Below are 15,602 nucleotides of genomic sequence, written 5' to 3' on the forward strand. Positions count from 1 at the left end.
GTTACACCCAATGACTAGCCCACGTTATAAGTCAAAAAATGGTTCAAATGGCTCAGAGCACTGTGGGACTTCACTGCTAAGGTCATTAGTCCCCTAGAACTTAGAACTACTTAAACCTAACTAACCTAAGGACATCACACACATCCATGCCCGAGGCAGGATTCGAACCTGCGACTGTAGCGCCTAGAACCGCTCGGCCACCCTGGCCGGCGTTAGAAGTCAATAAGCCTTCCTGACCGAGGCATTTTGCTGATAACACAATACTAGTCCGCCTCCTTTTATACTGGTGGTTCTCTTGTGACATTTGCATAGGGGTGTCCGAATCCTTCGACCACCCGTACTTTTGAAACATGCTTGGTTATCACAATTGTTTACAGTCAGAAGAACAATGGCCCAGTGGCCTCTCTGGGGGAATCCCTAGGGCACTCCGAGGGAACGGCGACCTTCGTTTCTGTTATTGAAATGAGGCAGCCGCCTGGCGCCGACTCGACACGCGCCAGGAGACGTTATCTCATGTAAACAAAGATGCGGCCACCGGGTCGCACGTGGAGCCGAGATGGCGGCGCAGATGAGCCGCGGGGTTTTGTGCTTCCGCGGCGGTCCGTGACCTCCCGCAAGCGGGGCAGCGGCGTGGGTCAGGGGTCGCGCCGAGCCATTGTCGCGGTCTCCCAACACAGACAGTGAAAGCGGCGGCCAGGGGGAGCCGCCGACAGCCGCCGTAGCGTATAAAACGGCGAGGGCGGCCACGCCCGGGCCAACTGCGCATGCGCCGCGGGTCTCAACAGTCTGCTCGGTTGGCCAGCCGAGCGTGAACCGTGCGCGGCTCACTTTTCCGCTTTGCTTTCGCGCCGCGCATACCCCTACGGACGGTGTCGGCGCGAGCGGATCAGCTGTCAGTCGTCGCTGTAGGCGTGACGGAAGCTCGCAGCGCAGAGAAAGTGACGCCATGTCCGTGAGCGAAGTGCTCAGCGGCGCTGGCGGCGGCAGTGTTGCCAACACCGGCGCCGACAAGCGGAAGAGGCACCCGCTGCAGAGAATTATCTTGGCGCGGTAAGTGGTCGACGCTTCCGCATGTGTCTGCTGCCAGTCGGTGCTCGCACGCACTCGTATTTCTCTCCTATCCGGCAGGTCATTGCCACTCTGCCCAGCTTAATGCATCTAATATTGTGACTATTTGTTTGTTTGTTAATCTTCTCTGTATTCCTACTCCATTCATCCGGTTACAATGAAGTTTTGGTGAGCTGTTGTGCGCATGTCCGCGAAGATTTCTGAGGGAGTAAGAACGACCGACCAATTTGGTGGGGGTGAAAAAATCGGGTGACATACCAGAGTAACTCAGGAACGTCTGGAGCAATTTCAATCAAATTTTGTACATACATGACCTGTTATTTGCTTAATTAAGTGTCCCGTAGGGGTGAATGTGAGGCGAGAAGTTGTGACATGTAAAAACATACGATAACGATCGATATTAGTATCGAATCCATCGTTTTCGTGGTTGCTTGGCACATTCGTGACACTTCTGATAAATTTGCGCCCTTAGGAGAGGGGTTGTGGGTTCAAAAAGTGGCTCTGAGCACTATGGGACTTAACATCTGAGGTCATCAGTCCCCTAGAACTTAGAACCACTTAAACCTAACTAACCTAAGGACATCACACACATCCATGCCCGAGGCAGGATTCGAAGCTGCGACCGTAGCAGTCGCGGGGTTCTGGACTGAAGCGCCCAGAACCGCACGGCCACCGCGGCCGGCTGGGGTTGTGGGGGTTGCAAAGACAGTGACATATCAGCATATCTCTGTAACGACTGAAACAATTTCTTGGTACATGTATCACTGGAAAAAATTACTGTGACAGCAAGATATCCCTATCATCCCTTTGGCTGAGGGCGGGGATGAAAACGGGTGACATAAAAGCGTAATTCAGGAACGCCTGTAGCAATTTCAACCAAAGTTCGTTTATACGTGAATCATTTACCTAAAGTCCGCCCCCGGTAGCTGAGTGATCAGCGAGACAAACTCTCAATCCTAAGGGCCCGGGTTCGATTCCCGGCTGGGTCGTAGGTTTTCTCCGCTCAGGGACTGGGTGTTGTGTTGTCCTAATCATCACCATCATTTCATCCCCGTCGACGCGCAAGTCGCCGAACTCGCGTCAAATCGAGACTTGCACCAGGCGAACGGTCTACCAGAGAGGAGGCCCTCGTCACACGACATTTATATTTATTTACATAAAATACTATGGGAATGAAATAACCCAATTTTCTTAGGGGTGGGCCGGGGAAGAGAGTGAGTCACATTTACAAATGTTGCAAAATGACCGGTTGGTATTTCTTTCACGTATACAATTGGCCGGAATATCTTGTAATTGTGCCATAAAGTCACGCAGGAAGAATGTGACCATATTGCAAATCAACAGGAGTACTGTACAATAGTTATATTGCTTACGGAATAAGAAGCCCACCGGCTGCTAAACTAATCACCTTATCTGACGCGTTTCAGCTTTGTTACATGCGTCTTCATACATCTGATCAGCAAGATGTTCATGACGGACTGATAATGGGTTCTACCCGAAACGCGACCATAAAGTCATTAGTTTATCAGCTATTGGCTTCTTATTCCGTGACCAATACAGCAGTTCTGCAGTACTGCTATTGATTGACCGGAATACTTTAAAATAATTAAGCCTGCATGTCTTATTTGTGTTGTTCAGTGTGTCCACCAGGTGACACGAAAGAGCACTGAAGCGAGCCAATGATTTTGTCAGCCTGCGAAGCCGCAGGCAAAAAGGTAGTCGAAAATTAAAACTTCTCACTATCTAGGAAGGAGAGGAAGAAAGTTCTCTGCCTGGCAGTGGATGTTTTTTTCTTGTCGAGAACGTTTTAAGTTACGCTGTTTACGACAACACAGTTTGTCCAACTTTTTCTTTTAATTAAATAATTTTCGGCACACCGGTATCTTCATTGGACACAAAACTTACTCCGGCCACGAATTTGTTTAGATCTGGAAATAGGTGAAATTCAGAGAATGTCAAGTCTTGTGAATGGAATGCGTCATCCAACAATTACCGTCATCCAACAATTACTACATACATCAAAACCCACCGTTTAAAAACTGCTAATACGTCGTTCTCGTGGAGGATTATGTTCTTCTCTCGCAGTCGAGGCCTCATCTCAGTATATTTCCATGCATTCGATGCAGAACACTTGCACATTGTTCCCCCGTTTCTGGTTTAGCGTTTGCTTCGTAAACAATAGGAATAATCCCTTTTTGTTTCCCCTACAATGCCGGCCATAACCTTTCCGGCAGGTGAAACCAACGTCGTCCGCTTCGGTACGGAACCACCGATTTACTACCAGTGCTTTGGCTCTTGTTTCGCTCATTACGTGGAATGATGGACTCAGGTCTCATACACGATGCAAACTACACCACAAAAGCACTTGGAGTCCTTTTAAAGCGATATGAAGATTGCTGGTTAATTTGTTTTCGTTTATGGTCACTGCTCAGCATGTAATTTCTGATACCCATCTCGTATATCGCTTTCTCAAGTTAACAAATGGTTCAAATGGCTCTGAGCACTATGTGACTTAACTTCTGAGGTCATCAGTAGCCTAGAACTTGGAACTAATTAAACCTAACTAATCTAAGGACATCAAACACATCCATGCCCGAGGCAGGATTCGAACCTGCGACCGTAGCGGTCGCTCGGTTCCAGACTGCAGCGCCTAGAACCGCTCGGCCACCCTGGCCGGCTCAAGTTAACACCGCACATAAAACGTGGCATAGTCTTTATTCCGAAAGGCATATAGCATCATCTACCTTTAATAGTGTGAATTTTGTCGAGATTTCCATTTGTTTAAAAATTTCACATTTAGTTTATGGCTGTATAATTTTTTATTCTGCTTCTGAAATTTCGGCGTTACGCCATTGTCAAGCATAAATAATAAGTTGGTGACATGCCATGGCACAATCGTAAGTTACATCCAAGGACACCCTTGTAGGGTGATCTTTCACTTTACATCAATGAAGACAACAGCTGTCGCCACTGATATAAGTAACATAATTGTTAAGCTTGTGCTTTTCACAGTTATGTAGGTACCTGCACTAGTTTAAGCATTGTGTTACTTACCAGAAGCCAGAGCTGTTACCGCCATTGCTGCAAAGTAGAATACAACCCTTCTACGATTATCCGTGCTTAAAGCTTATATTTGAGCCGTGACATAGCACTCGTTATTTTCGCCTAACGATGACGTAACGCCCAAATTGCAATAGAAGAATAAATAATTATAATTATAAAGCCAAAAGCGGAATATGACGTCCTTTAAACACAGCTGATATAAGCTGCGGAACCATGCTACAAGAAGTTTTAATCTGTTGTTTCAGATTCGAAACGTCTTTCAAAAGAAGATGGGTGCGTTTGACTTCAGGCACCCGCTTGTTAACTGTTGCAAAAAGGAGAATATTTCTTACAAAATTTCACATATTTGGGATGATTTATTGTTGATGATAAACCGCCCTAAGGAAAGTATTTTATAACACCTGCAATACCAATCCGTAACTAGTCACTAAAACATCTGTTTGTTTGTCACGATTTGTTTATGAACTGTTCTGAGGGCTTTATCGTTTAGTTTAGAAGCATTATGGCGGTGTCTGTTTTTCTGGACCGTTGCGTCCCAAGTGATGAAGTAGAGAGTGTATAACGTAGACGGGTGATATACTTCCTGCCAGGTCACTGTAGAAATGCAGTGGAAGAAAAAGGATTCAGGGCTGTCACTGAATATCCTCGGTCATGCCAGGTTCTCTGTGAAATGTCGACTTGGAAACTGTATAGCATTTGTACAAATAACCTATAAAATTAATCAGTTCGTTCCACTCAGACAATTAAAACTTAAAATATACAAAGGCTTACTTAAAAGCATGATTCAGAGCACATCGATACGTCTCATTGGCGACTGGTCTTTGTTAGTATTGTGACATCGTTTAACTGAAATTGTCATCATCGCCTGCACACTTGCTTTGGAGCAACTAGCGTGAAATTGTTAAGCTGGCGTCTCCTGTGTAGTTGAAAAGGAATGACTGTCCGCCTTTCTTTCCGTAGAGTTTATAATCTTGTCGTAAACAAAAAAAAAAAGATCAGAAACAGGGTCTGACTCAGCACGTTCAGAATTTCGTGGTATCGATCATGGATTTGCAGGTTGGGTAATCCCTTTGCCCGAGGCGATTTACAGAACCGATGAAATACATAAAGTAGCGTTTTCGACTGTCTTGTTAACAACGCGTTATTACTTCTTCTCTGGTTTCTTCCTCTTCTTCTTCAGAGCTTCCAAAATATTTTAGGCCCATGACATGTTCTGTCTCCCATCATTTCCGCTCTTCCGTTACTCCTTAGACCCAATCCCTTGTAGCTGCATACTATTTTTACTATCCAGCTCTTTCCAATTTAAATCTTCCCTGCAATTCCTGCACCTGTCTTTCGTTTTATCATTGATACTAACAACCTTAAGACTTCCTGACTACATTATTTCTCATCCTACCCAGTAATATATACCCTTTGATTGACCTATGGAATTTTATCTCTGCTGCTGTCAAATCACTCTCTTGCCTACAAGTCGTAGCCCTTGGGCAATGCACTTATGTCGAGTGCGGCAGAAGCGAAAGGGTGTGAGATGAGATTCCGGAGTTTCTGGTGCCTTAAAACTGGAGCTCACAGGAAATCAGTCAGTTTTGAAGGTGTTGAGTGGGCAGTCCCACCTCCCGGCTACCACATCAAAATGACAGTCGACTGTTGGGGACGAGTATATAAAAAAAAAAAAAACGCTTACAAACATCCAAAGCTGCCTCGGAACAGGGCGGGATTCACAGACGACGCCCTGGGCAAGAAACGGCATTAAAGATTTGAAATTTCAGTAGAGCAACATCTCACTGCAGAAAAAAAATCATAGTATACTTAATATCTTCAATGAAAAACAGTAATATCATAAATTGAGTCCGCCTTGATGCAAAACACTTTTGTTATTCGTTTATTTCATTATTCTCCCAAAGCCGGCCGGAGCGGCCGTGCGGTTCTAGGCGCTACAGTCTGGAACCGAGCGACCGCTACGGCCGCAGGTTCGAATCCTGCCTCGTGCATGGATGTGTGTGATGTCCTTAGGTTAGTTAGGTTTAATTAGTTGTAAGTTCTAGGCGACCTATGACCTCAGAAGTTAAGTCGCATAGTGCTCAGAGCCATTTGAACCATTTTTATTCTCCCATAATAGTTTCGGCGACAAATGTCACCATCATCACTGGTTTTTTTAAATCTTATTTAGTGTATGTTACAGCATGATTTAAGCCGTTATTGTCGCTGTTTGCGACATATTTTCTGTGCGCTTTTCTTCCGTTGCCGTTTTTTACTTAGCGAACATCATGTCATCTGCAACCATGTGAGCGGGATGGTTGGATGGTATGTAGCTGCTTTATGCACAGAAAAATAGAACTTTCGCACTTTGTTTCTGATCCCGAATATTACGCCACATTGCTGTCAGCAAGACTCTAACATTCTACGAATCACGTGTATTGTGGTAGTAATTCGAACTGCTATGTTACGTTGTCTCTGGTTTTTACGACATTCGGCAAGAAGGACATGTCACTGCTGCGCAATTAGGCCCCGTTGCCTCAAGGTCTTAGCAAATGCCGAGGCAATGCTTTAACAGCATTGCTTCCCCAAAGCAAGGAATACGAAGTACGGACATTTACCTTTATCTCTTGCAAATTGTAGACAACACACTGTGTTCGATGTTAATCACCAGGGAAGTCGTCTGTGTTTTTCCGGGTAATGTGCGGCTCCTGGGCTACTTGTCAAGGTGGCGTCTACTCTGCGCACGTACGAAGGACGCGGCTTTTGGCGGCCTACCAGTCACGTCTCTTCCGGGCGCCGCCGTCCCACGAGAGGTCGTTGGTTCCACAGCACAGTTTCACGGGTAGAGACGCCTTTCCGTTTTAAATTACGGCACTGAATAGTGTTCGAAAATAGTTCGCCATATGCTGTTTCGTAACACTGTTCGGCTGACCCTTTTACTCACACTCATGACACCAACAGCATCATTCTGCACAGACTGACGCGTCATCTTATTAAATACTAAAATGTACCGATGTTTTGCCAGAGTCGCAACTCCCTTTCTCACGGCATAGACTTTGCAACTGTTGTGATCTGAGGTCACGCATCCGATATTACGTTGGGTGTTCAATAAGTAATGCAACGCATTTTTTTAAGCATGAAGGTTTTATTCAAGATTACAATACACTGTCTTAGTCCCCACTCTTTTGGCTATAAAACCGTGTATTTCAACACTGTCTCCATTCAATGCGACGACCTTACGCCAGCTTACTGTGAGGGTCTGTGTGCCCGCATACTGCCACTCTACTGGTCGAAGACGGAGCCAACGTCTTGCTGCATTATGGGGAGGTTTACTATCTTCGGCCCGAAAAAAGCATGTTCTTTGAGAATTTTTTCTCGGCATGTGTTATAGATAACAATGTCAAATTTGGTCAAAATGTTTATTGATATTTCCTCTACGAGCCTCGCCATCGAGGAATTTTTAGGTAAATTACCGCATAAAACTAGGCTCTCAACATTATTCGTCTGGATGTTTGGACACCGAGGATTTTGTTGTCAGAAGTAAAACTAAAGCCAGTACTGTGCAAACAGTTTTACATTTTCCTCCCTACCTACACGAAAAAAGAGAAAACCACCGTATCCGAGAAGCATGTAAGAAGTACAATTTGTGGCGTACGATGCATTTTACTTCCACGAATATCTGTCTAGCGGTAAAGGTAATAGTTATGATTAAGTTTTAATCACTTAAACGAATAGTTGTATTCATTCTGAGACTATATTCATCTAAGGTATGGTTCAGTTTTCATAAAAATCTGACAACTCATTATTGCAGAAGGGACCTTGTTTCAGGACCTAACACAAAATTTTTCAAGTGCTCACAAATTTAAAGCTCACATTCGAAACTAGACGAAATGATAGCACTATATATGGCTCATTACAATAGCTTCGTGATGTTAAACGTTTATAATACATTCCCCTTCTTGTCGTAACAACGCTTCAGTATCTATTATGTGTGAGATCGGCATGATGAATAAAAGCGGATGTCATTTCAGACACTATTATTAAAATACATTTAGCAGGTATTTTCGAGGAATCGTTTGAAAACCAAATGCATTTTCATTTCAAGCTGATGCGTTGTCATCCAGCCCCGTGTAACTGTTGAAGAGAGTGTAGTGAAAAAGGCAAACTGACTGAAGGACTCTTAGCGCTTGTAAATAGCAGGTCCAGAAATGATTTCAAATACAATGTTTCAAAAAAATTGTTTTAACGCTTAACATCGCATTAATATGGGGGAATTTTGTAGAAATTACACAATATAACTCTAGGTAATGCTAATTAGACTGTTGTTCAAATCAGGCACGGCCGATCTTTGAAGACAGGCGGTCTTATCCACATACTGAAGCTCTTTGGCCGCCTCGTCACTGAACACGACAGCAGCGCTCCTTGTGCATAAAGTCAAAACTAGAGCGTTCGTGATGTTAACGATACTGCTGTAACGCATCGATATGAATGGCACCGACACGCGACGTAAACAAATTATGCCATAAAACACACGTTTTATTCATTTTACATCCATCCTATTTTCAGATGTTTGCATTTATTTACTGGCCGTGAGCAACTTCTGTTGCAAATTTCCGCAACTCCATTAGTAAGGAAACGATGTTCGCGACACGTAAATAAATGTAAACTTCTGAAGATGGGACGCCAGATATCATGCAATGACATTATGGAAAAATTAAAGCCTGTAAAAGCAACTGGTTGCAGTTAATTCATTATAAATTACCTTCAGTTTTAATAGTTGCAGTGTTCTAATACGTCCATAATCAAGAACGATTATTTACTACTATTAATACGAGGCAGTGAGCCAGGTAATGCCCAGTCGACAGATAATTAGGAGTACCTTTGCGATTCCTGGCCATAGGCAGGCCATTAGCGTGTTTGAAGTTCAAATGTGTGTGAATTCCTAAGGGACCAACTGCTGAGGTCATCGGTCCTTAGACTTACATACTACTTAAACTAGCTTAATGTAACTTATGCTAAGAACAACGTACACACCCATGCCCGGGGGAGGACTCGAACCTCCGGCGAAAGGGGCCGCGCAATCCGTGACATAGCGCCTCTAACCGCACGGCCACTCCGCGCGGCAGCGTGTTTGAAATTTAAGGTGTTAATATCCACAAACACTATTAGCAAGTATTTTTTTAAATATTTGTCCAAAAATGCTTTTGATGACTGATCGCATTGGCATTGTTTCTGCTACGCTAAATAAATTAATCATCATTTCAAAAAAATGTGCGTGTGATATCTTATGGGACTTAACTGCTAAGGTCATCAGTCCCTAAGCTTACACACTACTTAACCTAAATTATCCTAAGGACAACACACACACCCATGCCGAGGGAGGACTCGAACCTCCGCCGAGACCAGCAGCACAGTCCATGACTGTAGCGCCTTAGACCGCTTTTTTTTTTTTTTTTTTTTTTTTTTTGTCTCTCACATTTTGTTTGCTCGTTGAATTTGTTCGGGGCGGACGTCCGAAGACACCCGTTTAGGTTCTTAGTTAATCCGTTCACTCAGTTTTTTTTTTATTACAGAGGGTAGCTTACCCTCTGGCCGAAGACGCTGAGCTACCGCGCCATCAACTCGGCTAATCGCGCGCGGCAATCATCATTTCTTTCTTTTTTCAGTTTAGAAAGTTTAAAAGTTTAAATCGCTTTAATTTAGCGTATGCCAGCTGCATTCTACAGAACCCTAAATGGAATAATGCGAGCAACAGATGGCGAATATCCGAAAATCCGTCCCGGACAGAATTCGATGGGAGCGCCTTGCCCTCCCACGAATTTCCTCCGCGGCCAGGCGGTTGCCCACCCGTGGCTTAAACCAGTGTCTTACTGCAGCTATAAGAGTACAAGTGAGAATATCGGCTCCGCAAATTCGTTACGACAGGGTCTCACTCTTTTCCACCCGTTACATGGCTCTCAAGTTGGTTTCAAAACTCTGCGCTGCAAGGATAGGATTTTTGTTTAATTTCTAGTGGGCTGTTCGAGTAGTGGCCCATCGTAGAGCGAGGCACTTTTCCGCGAAACGCCTGGCAGGGCTCAAGGGTACCGGAAGTCCCAATTGGGGACATATGGAAGAAGATTTCCAGTTCCAAAATTTGCCTTACAGCCAAGGGGAACATCTCGAAAACCTTGGCCAGATTCACAGGATGGGAACGAAGTTCAACCAGGGGACTCGTACGAAACTTACGTACTTTTATAGCTTTGAATACTGACACTGTTTTGAGTAACTGTAGTCGTTGGGATAAGGGTAGTTGTGCAAATGAAGAGAAAACAACCTTAAAACTGAACCAAACGACTTGAAGTAACTATCCTGAATTTACAATACATCCTTGTATATACATTTCCCTTTGTCCAAAAATGTATTTTACATTCGGAATGTTTGTCACAACTTGTACGACAGACAGAGATCGGGAACTGTTAGTAGTGCCACATAACCTATAACATCAATTCGACAAACATTTTCAATTACAGTAAGCACGTTAGGCCGTAGTAGTAACACATAAATCCCAATTCAGGGCGACAATGACAAATGCGTTTGTCGCTTCGGAAAGTATATTCTGTAGGGAAGTCACCTTGCACAACAGGCAGAGATTATGCAAAACCCCAGTGGTCACAGTTATTATCTATGAGAATGCTGATATAAAGTACCCAATTAATCGACCTTAAGTTCTTTACAATAAATAAAATCATACTTGTAATAAGATAATATTAAAAAGGGCTCTCTCTTTCGTGATTACTAAGTTAGCTTCGTAAAATATAGGTATGAAGCTTGGCATCCACGGTTTACATTTGCCGATGATAAAAAAATGGCTCTGAGCACTATGGGACTTAACTCCTGTGGTCATCAGTCCCCTAGAACTTAGAACTACTTAAACCTAACTAACCTAAGGACATCACACACATCCATGCCCGAGGCAGGATTCGAACCTGCGACCGTAGAGGTCACGCAGTTCCAGACTGAAGCGCCTTTAACCGCACGGCCACACCGGCCGGCTGCCGATGATAGTTAAAAGTCTCATTAACGTTAAAATTTTCCGCAAACAGTAAGTTTTAGCGAAAAATCGGGTTGCACTGTCATTCGCCACTTAAAAACCCTTTCTAACGCTATCTCATGCATCCCACTGCGATTAGTATGTGTTGGGAAAAATTTTTCACTTGAGAAATAACGTACTGGATTTAATTGTGGGACACTACTTCCTGAGGAAAAGATAATTATGAAATCCTTCTGCATGTGTACGTGTGCTTGTCTATATAGTGCCATAAAGTCTTCCAATGAGCATTTCAGATTCCTGGAACCCAGGGCTCAAGAAAAGGTATGCAAGGTTTGGAAGTATGACGTTATAAGAAGGCCTAGACATCGGCAGGGATGGAGGGGGAGGGGGGGGGGAATTGGGGAGAGGGTTCAACTCACCAACTCATGTAGACCACCCCCCCCCCATCCAAATGAACAAATTTTTGTGCGTTCCCGTGTAAGAAGGAGATGCAATAACTAAAGCCTGATTTCCAAAAATCAGTCATGGAATCACCGAGCGAATTACTGCCCCATTTGTTTACTCCCTGGAACGCACTTTTTGAATAACATTCTCAGTCACAGCGCAAAGACTGCATCGCGTCACACAAGGACAAAAGAAAGTTAGCTTCGAAATAGAAAAGAAGTTTAAAGGCGGCTGTAGAGGGTATCTCGTTCTCACCCCTTCATATTTCAAATTGTAACGAACAAGAAGATCACATGCTATGAAATCTCGCATGCAATCCCAAATGACAAAATACTGCGTTGTCTCCCGTCAAAGGAGATTGTGTTGCGCGCCTCATACCATTTCAGACACGATCAAATTCTTTGAGACAATGACTGAATCTGGACTCATGTTTGTAACCAGCGAAAATAAAATACATCAATACCTTTCGTCAGGTACCTTTGTTTTTACAGGTCGATGACTTTCGGTATATGTACACAACTGATAAGAATCATGTTAATTTAGCATGTATTCAGTATTATTTAAAGGAAGCGATATAGAGGTGCAGATTGTATAGTTTCGGCAGCACAGAGTGACAGCTAGAGTTCATTCGAGTGTTCCGAGATGAATGTTCATCGTGGATGAGTATGTTTGACCATTCACCCAAATGAGAGCGAAGTGGTAGATACAGTTGCGCAATGCTTTGAATGGTACATTGTCAGCACAATACAGTTAAAGCAGACTGTGGAATTCCTGAGCATTGATCATGTTCGGCACACGATCAAAACTTTATTGGCATTGTCTCGTTCCAAGCAGACTGCTAAAGTTGTGCTATTATCTAAATAAAATGGGATTGGATGAAAGCTGAACTACTTCTTACATTTTCTGTAGTATCGTATTGTGATAGTTAACGTATCGTTGTGTTTGTGTCTTGCTGTACGTTTCAGGGTGTGGTTTTTTTGTGTTTATCTTCCGTAAAGTTAAGTTGTAAAACACAGTTCTCTCTTTTTTTCTTTTTCTGTCTCTTTATCGAACTTATAATTGATAAGCTTAACGGATTTTCTGTTGTTCCTTATTTGCTCTTCTTCTTCTCGTTGCGTCTCGTTAATTATCCTATAGGTTTTGAATGAAGGCATCTCATAGTTACTTGGGTACAAACTTAAAATAAATAGTTAGTCGGCATCACAACATCGTATCTTGCCTAAATGTACTTTGCAATGCATCTCTACCTATTATGCACAGAACATAACAGATCTAAATCCACCATCACGCTCCATTTGGAAGCACGACTTTCGTGTAGCAGAACAGCAAATTCAAGCGTTTGTAGAAAGTCGCCTCTGATGATGATTTGAGACCGAAAGCAAAACGTGTATGGTGTAAGTAGACATCGTAATTATTAGCTGCACAATATATGGTAAGCGCTTACACGTGCTTTGTTTGTGCTTGACGAAAATGCGTTTCTTGCATATTATGTCTCTCGCTAGCTTAAGTTAAATTTATACCTTATCATGAATATTTGCGATGACAATTCGCAACAAATGAAATAAAAAATCACCAAATAATTCTCTATGATCACTGTATACGACATTCGCAACAGAACGCTCAGACCACTACTGATTAGACTTGGCCACTGTTTCTATGTTTCGATACAGTGTATCGATACGTGGAACTGTTTCAGTGTTTCGGAACGGCTCTGGTTCACTGTTTCGAAACAGTGGTGTTTCATTCCGCCCCTGTCTCGAATAACCGGACCAGATTCGATCTGGAGCCAGACACAGAAACTGTATCGTTGTTTCGAAATAAGGCTGTTTCAGGCCACCTGTGCTTGGAACGGACTAATTGTATCGAAACAGTGATGTTTCATTCCGCTCTGTGTCGGACGAGATTCGGGCTCGGCACAGGTACTGAAACACAACATACCACTTTGTGAAACACTTTCAAGAGTGTCGAAATCTTTTTGACAAGCAATAGCATCAAGCTTAAGATATCCGAAAACAAAGCTTCGTTTCTAGCTGACTGTCCTATTCCGAAATGGCGTAACAAATGGTTCAAATGGCTCTGAGCACTATGGGACTTAACTACTGTGGTCATCAGTCCCCTAGAACTTAGGACTACTTAAACCTAACTAACCTAAGGACATCACACACATCCATGCCCGAGGCAGGATTCGAACCTGCGACCGCAGCAGTCGAGCGGTTCCGGACTGCGCGCCTAGAACCGCTAGACCACCGCGGTCGGAGAAATGGCGTAACATCTGCTTTATAAACACTAACCAAACAATAAAATAAAGCATACTATTTACATTCAAAATAATAAATATGTGAAAATCATTCAGTTAAATTACACTTTTTGATTACATACGCTTCTCTGTTCATGTACAGTAATAATATTAAGAAACGCAAGTAAGCCTACAATATTGTGAACAAAAAAGACGTAGAGTGACAAGTTATTGCAGGCCGGAGTGGCTGTGCGGTTCTAGGCGCTACAGTCTGGAGCCGAGCGACCGCTACGGTCGCAGGTTCGAATCCTGCCTCGGGCATGGATGTGTGTGATGTCCTTGGGTTAGTTAAGTTTAAGTAGTTCTAAGTTCTAGGCGACTGATGACCTCCGAATTTAAGTCGCATAGTGCTCAGAGCCATTTGAGCCAGTGACAGTTACTAGACATATACACAAATTTGATGTAGGTATAATTGCAAGCAATCTGTTTGACATATCACTGATAGTCTAATGGTGAGCGGGAAGGGCTGGGAAGCATGGTGAATTTATAGTAAAGGTTCGAAACACCATGAAAGACAAAATTTTTTCTGTTATATTTTGTTATTTATTCGAATTGTTTGGCATTATTTGTGAGTCTATAGTCACTGTGCCTATTATCCACAATGATTCCGTTTGTGTGCATGGAAATTAGCAGGATGCGTATATTACCCATACTAACGGAATGTGGGAATCCCAGTAGCATATCCGTTGTTTCTGCAGTTTGCTCCCGCCTCCAGTTCTGTTCGTGGTGGTTCTTCTGTCTTCTGCTACGGCTGTCCTCAGCCAAATGAAAAGTATGAAAGTCACACGACACGAAAGCAGCGCATTTGCTGCAGGAAATACGAAACTGCCAAAACGGCTAAGTGCGATATGATTAGCGCAATCGCACCTCATTTGTGTTTATATGGACATACTTATACAGCAGACATTCAAGATGATAAAATGTGTAGGTTTCTTAGATTACAAAACACAAACTGTTTCACTGTTTCGAAACAGCGTATCGAGACATTACTTTGTACTGTTTCATTTGTTTCGAAACAGTTACGTGTTTCAGTTTGTCCATCTCTACTACTGATTACTGAAAGAGCACTAGCTGTTGCGAACTGCGTGACGTAGGAGCGCAGAACCAGCTGAAGATCGACCGCCATCTTTCTCCAACTAGAGATTATTTTCATTCCAAGTATGGATAAAAATTTTACCTGCAGCATACCTCTTCATATCACATTTGCTTCTTTTACGTTTATTCAAATTTTAATTTAGAATAGACATTTTCATTAGTTGATTTCATATTATATATCCCTTTAATATGGGTCGAATTAATCTTAGATATCGACGTTCATACGATGTATCTGCCGTGGCAAGAATCGACGTTGGTACAAGGATGTAGTTTCCCTAACCGTCAGTAGGTGGCAGAAGCGACTGAGCTTAGATAGTAGCGCACCTGGCGGCGAAGTGACTAGTGAGCTTGCGAACAGCTGCTTGCAGTGTAATGTCGGCGGTTCGGTAACAGCAGTTGTTTCGTACGTCACGGCCGAATGCAAGGTTAGTGTTTGCGCAAGAGAGTGTCTGAGAGAACATTTCGTATTTTTAGGCTGAAGTCGACGTTTGTGCCAAAAAATTCTATTCATTCTATCCGCACAGAATGTAATGTGTTCTTCTGGGAGAAAGCTTCACACATACCTGTTATTTTGGAGACGAAAATTGGAAAGGTCTTGGTTCTACTTCATATATGCTTTATAGC

At 43.2% G+C, this 15,602-nt stretch overlaps 1 protein-coding gene across 4 annotated transcripts in view; it reads left to right on the plus strand.

Annotated features, from left to right (window-relative positions):
• Positions 1-15,602, plus strand: part of LOC126480998 (nocturnin) — a 374,059-nt gene that overhangs the window by 229,252 nt on the left and 129,205 nt on the right. Inside the window, exon 1 of one of the 4 annotated variants that reach the window (XM_050104445.1) lies at positions 774-1,050. The exons of 2 other annotated variants lie outside the window; for them this stretch is intronic. In XM_050104445.1, the coding sequence (XP_049960402.1) occupies positions 947-1,050 (104 nt within the window). In that variant the 5' untranslated portion in view covers positions 774-946. Of the gene's footprint in view, positions 1-773; positions 1,051-15,316; positions 15,404-15,602 lie in introns of those variants that run through there. One more of the 4 variants, XM_050104448.1, reaches the window with a different exon arrangement.

Source organism: Schistocerca serialis, chromosome 5 (genome assembly GCF_023864345.2).
Source record: "Schistocerca serialis cubense isolate TAMUIC-IGC-003099 chromosome 5, iqSchSeri2.2, whole genome shotgun sequence".
In the NCBI taxonomy this organism is placed as follows: Eukaryota; Metazoa; Arthropoda; class Insecta; order Orthoptera; family Acrididae; genus Schistocerca; species Schistocerca serialis.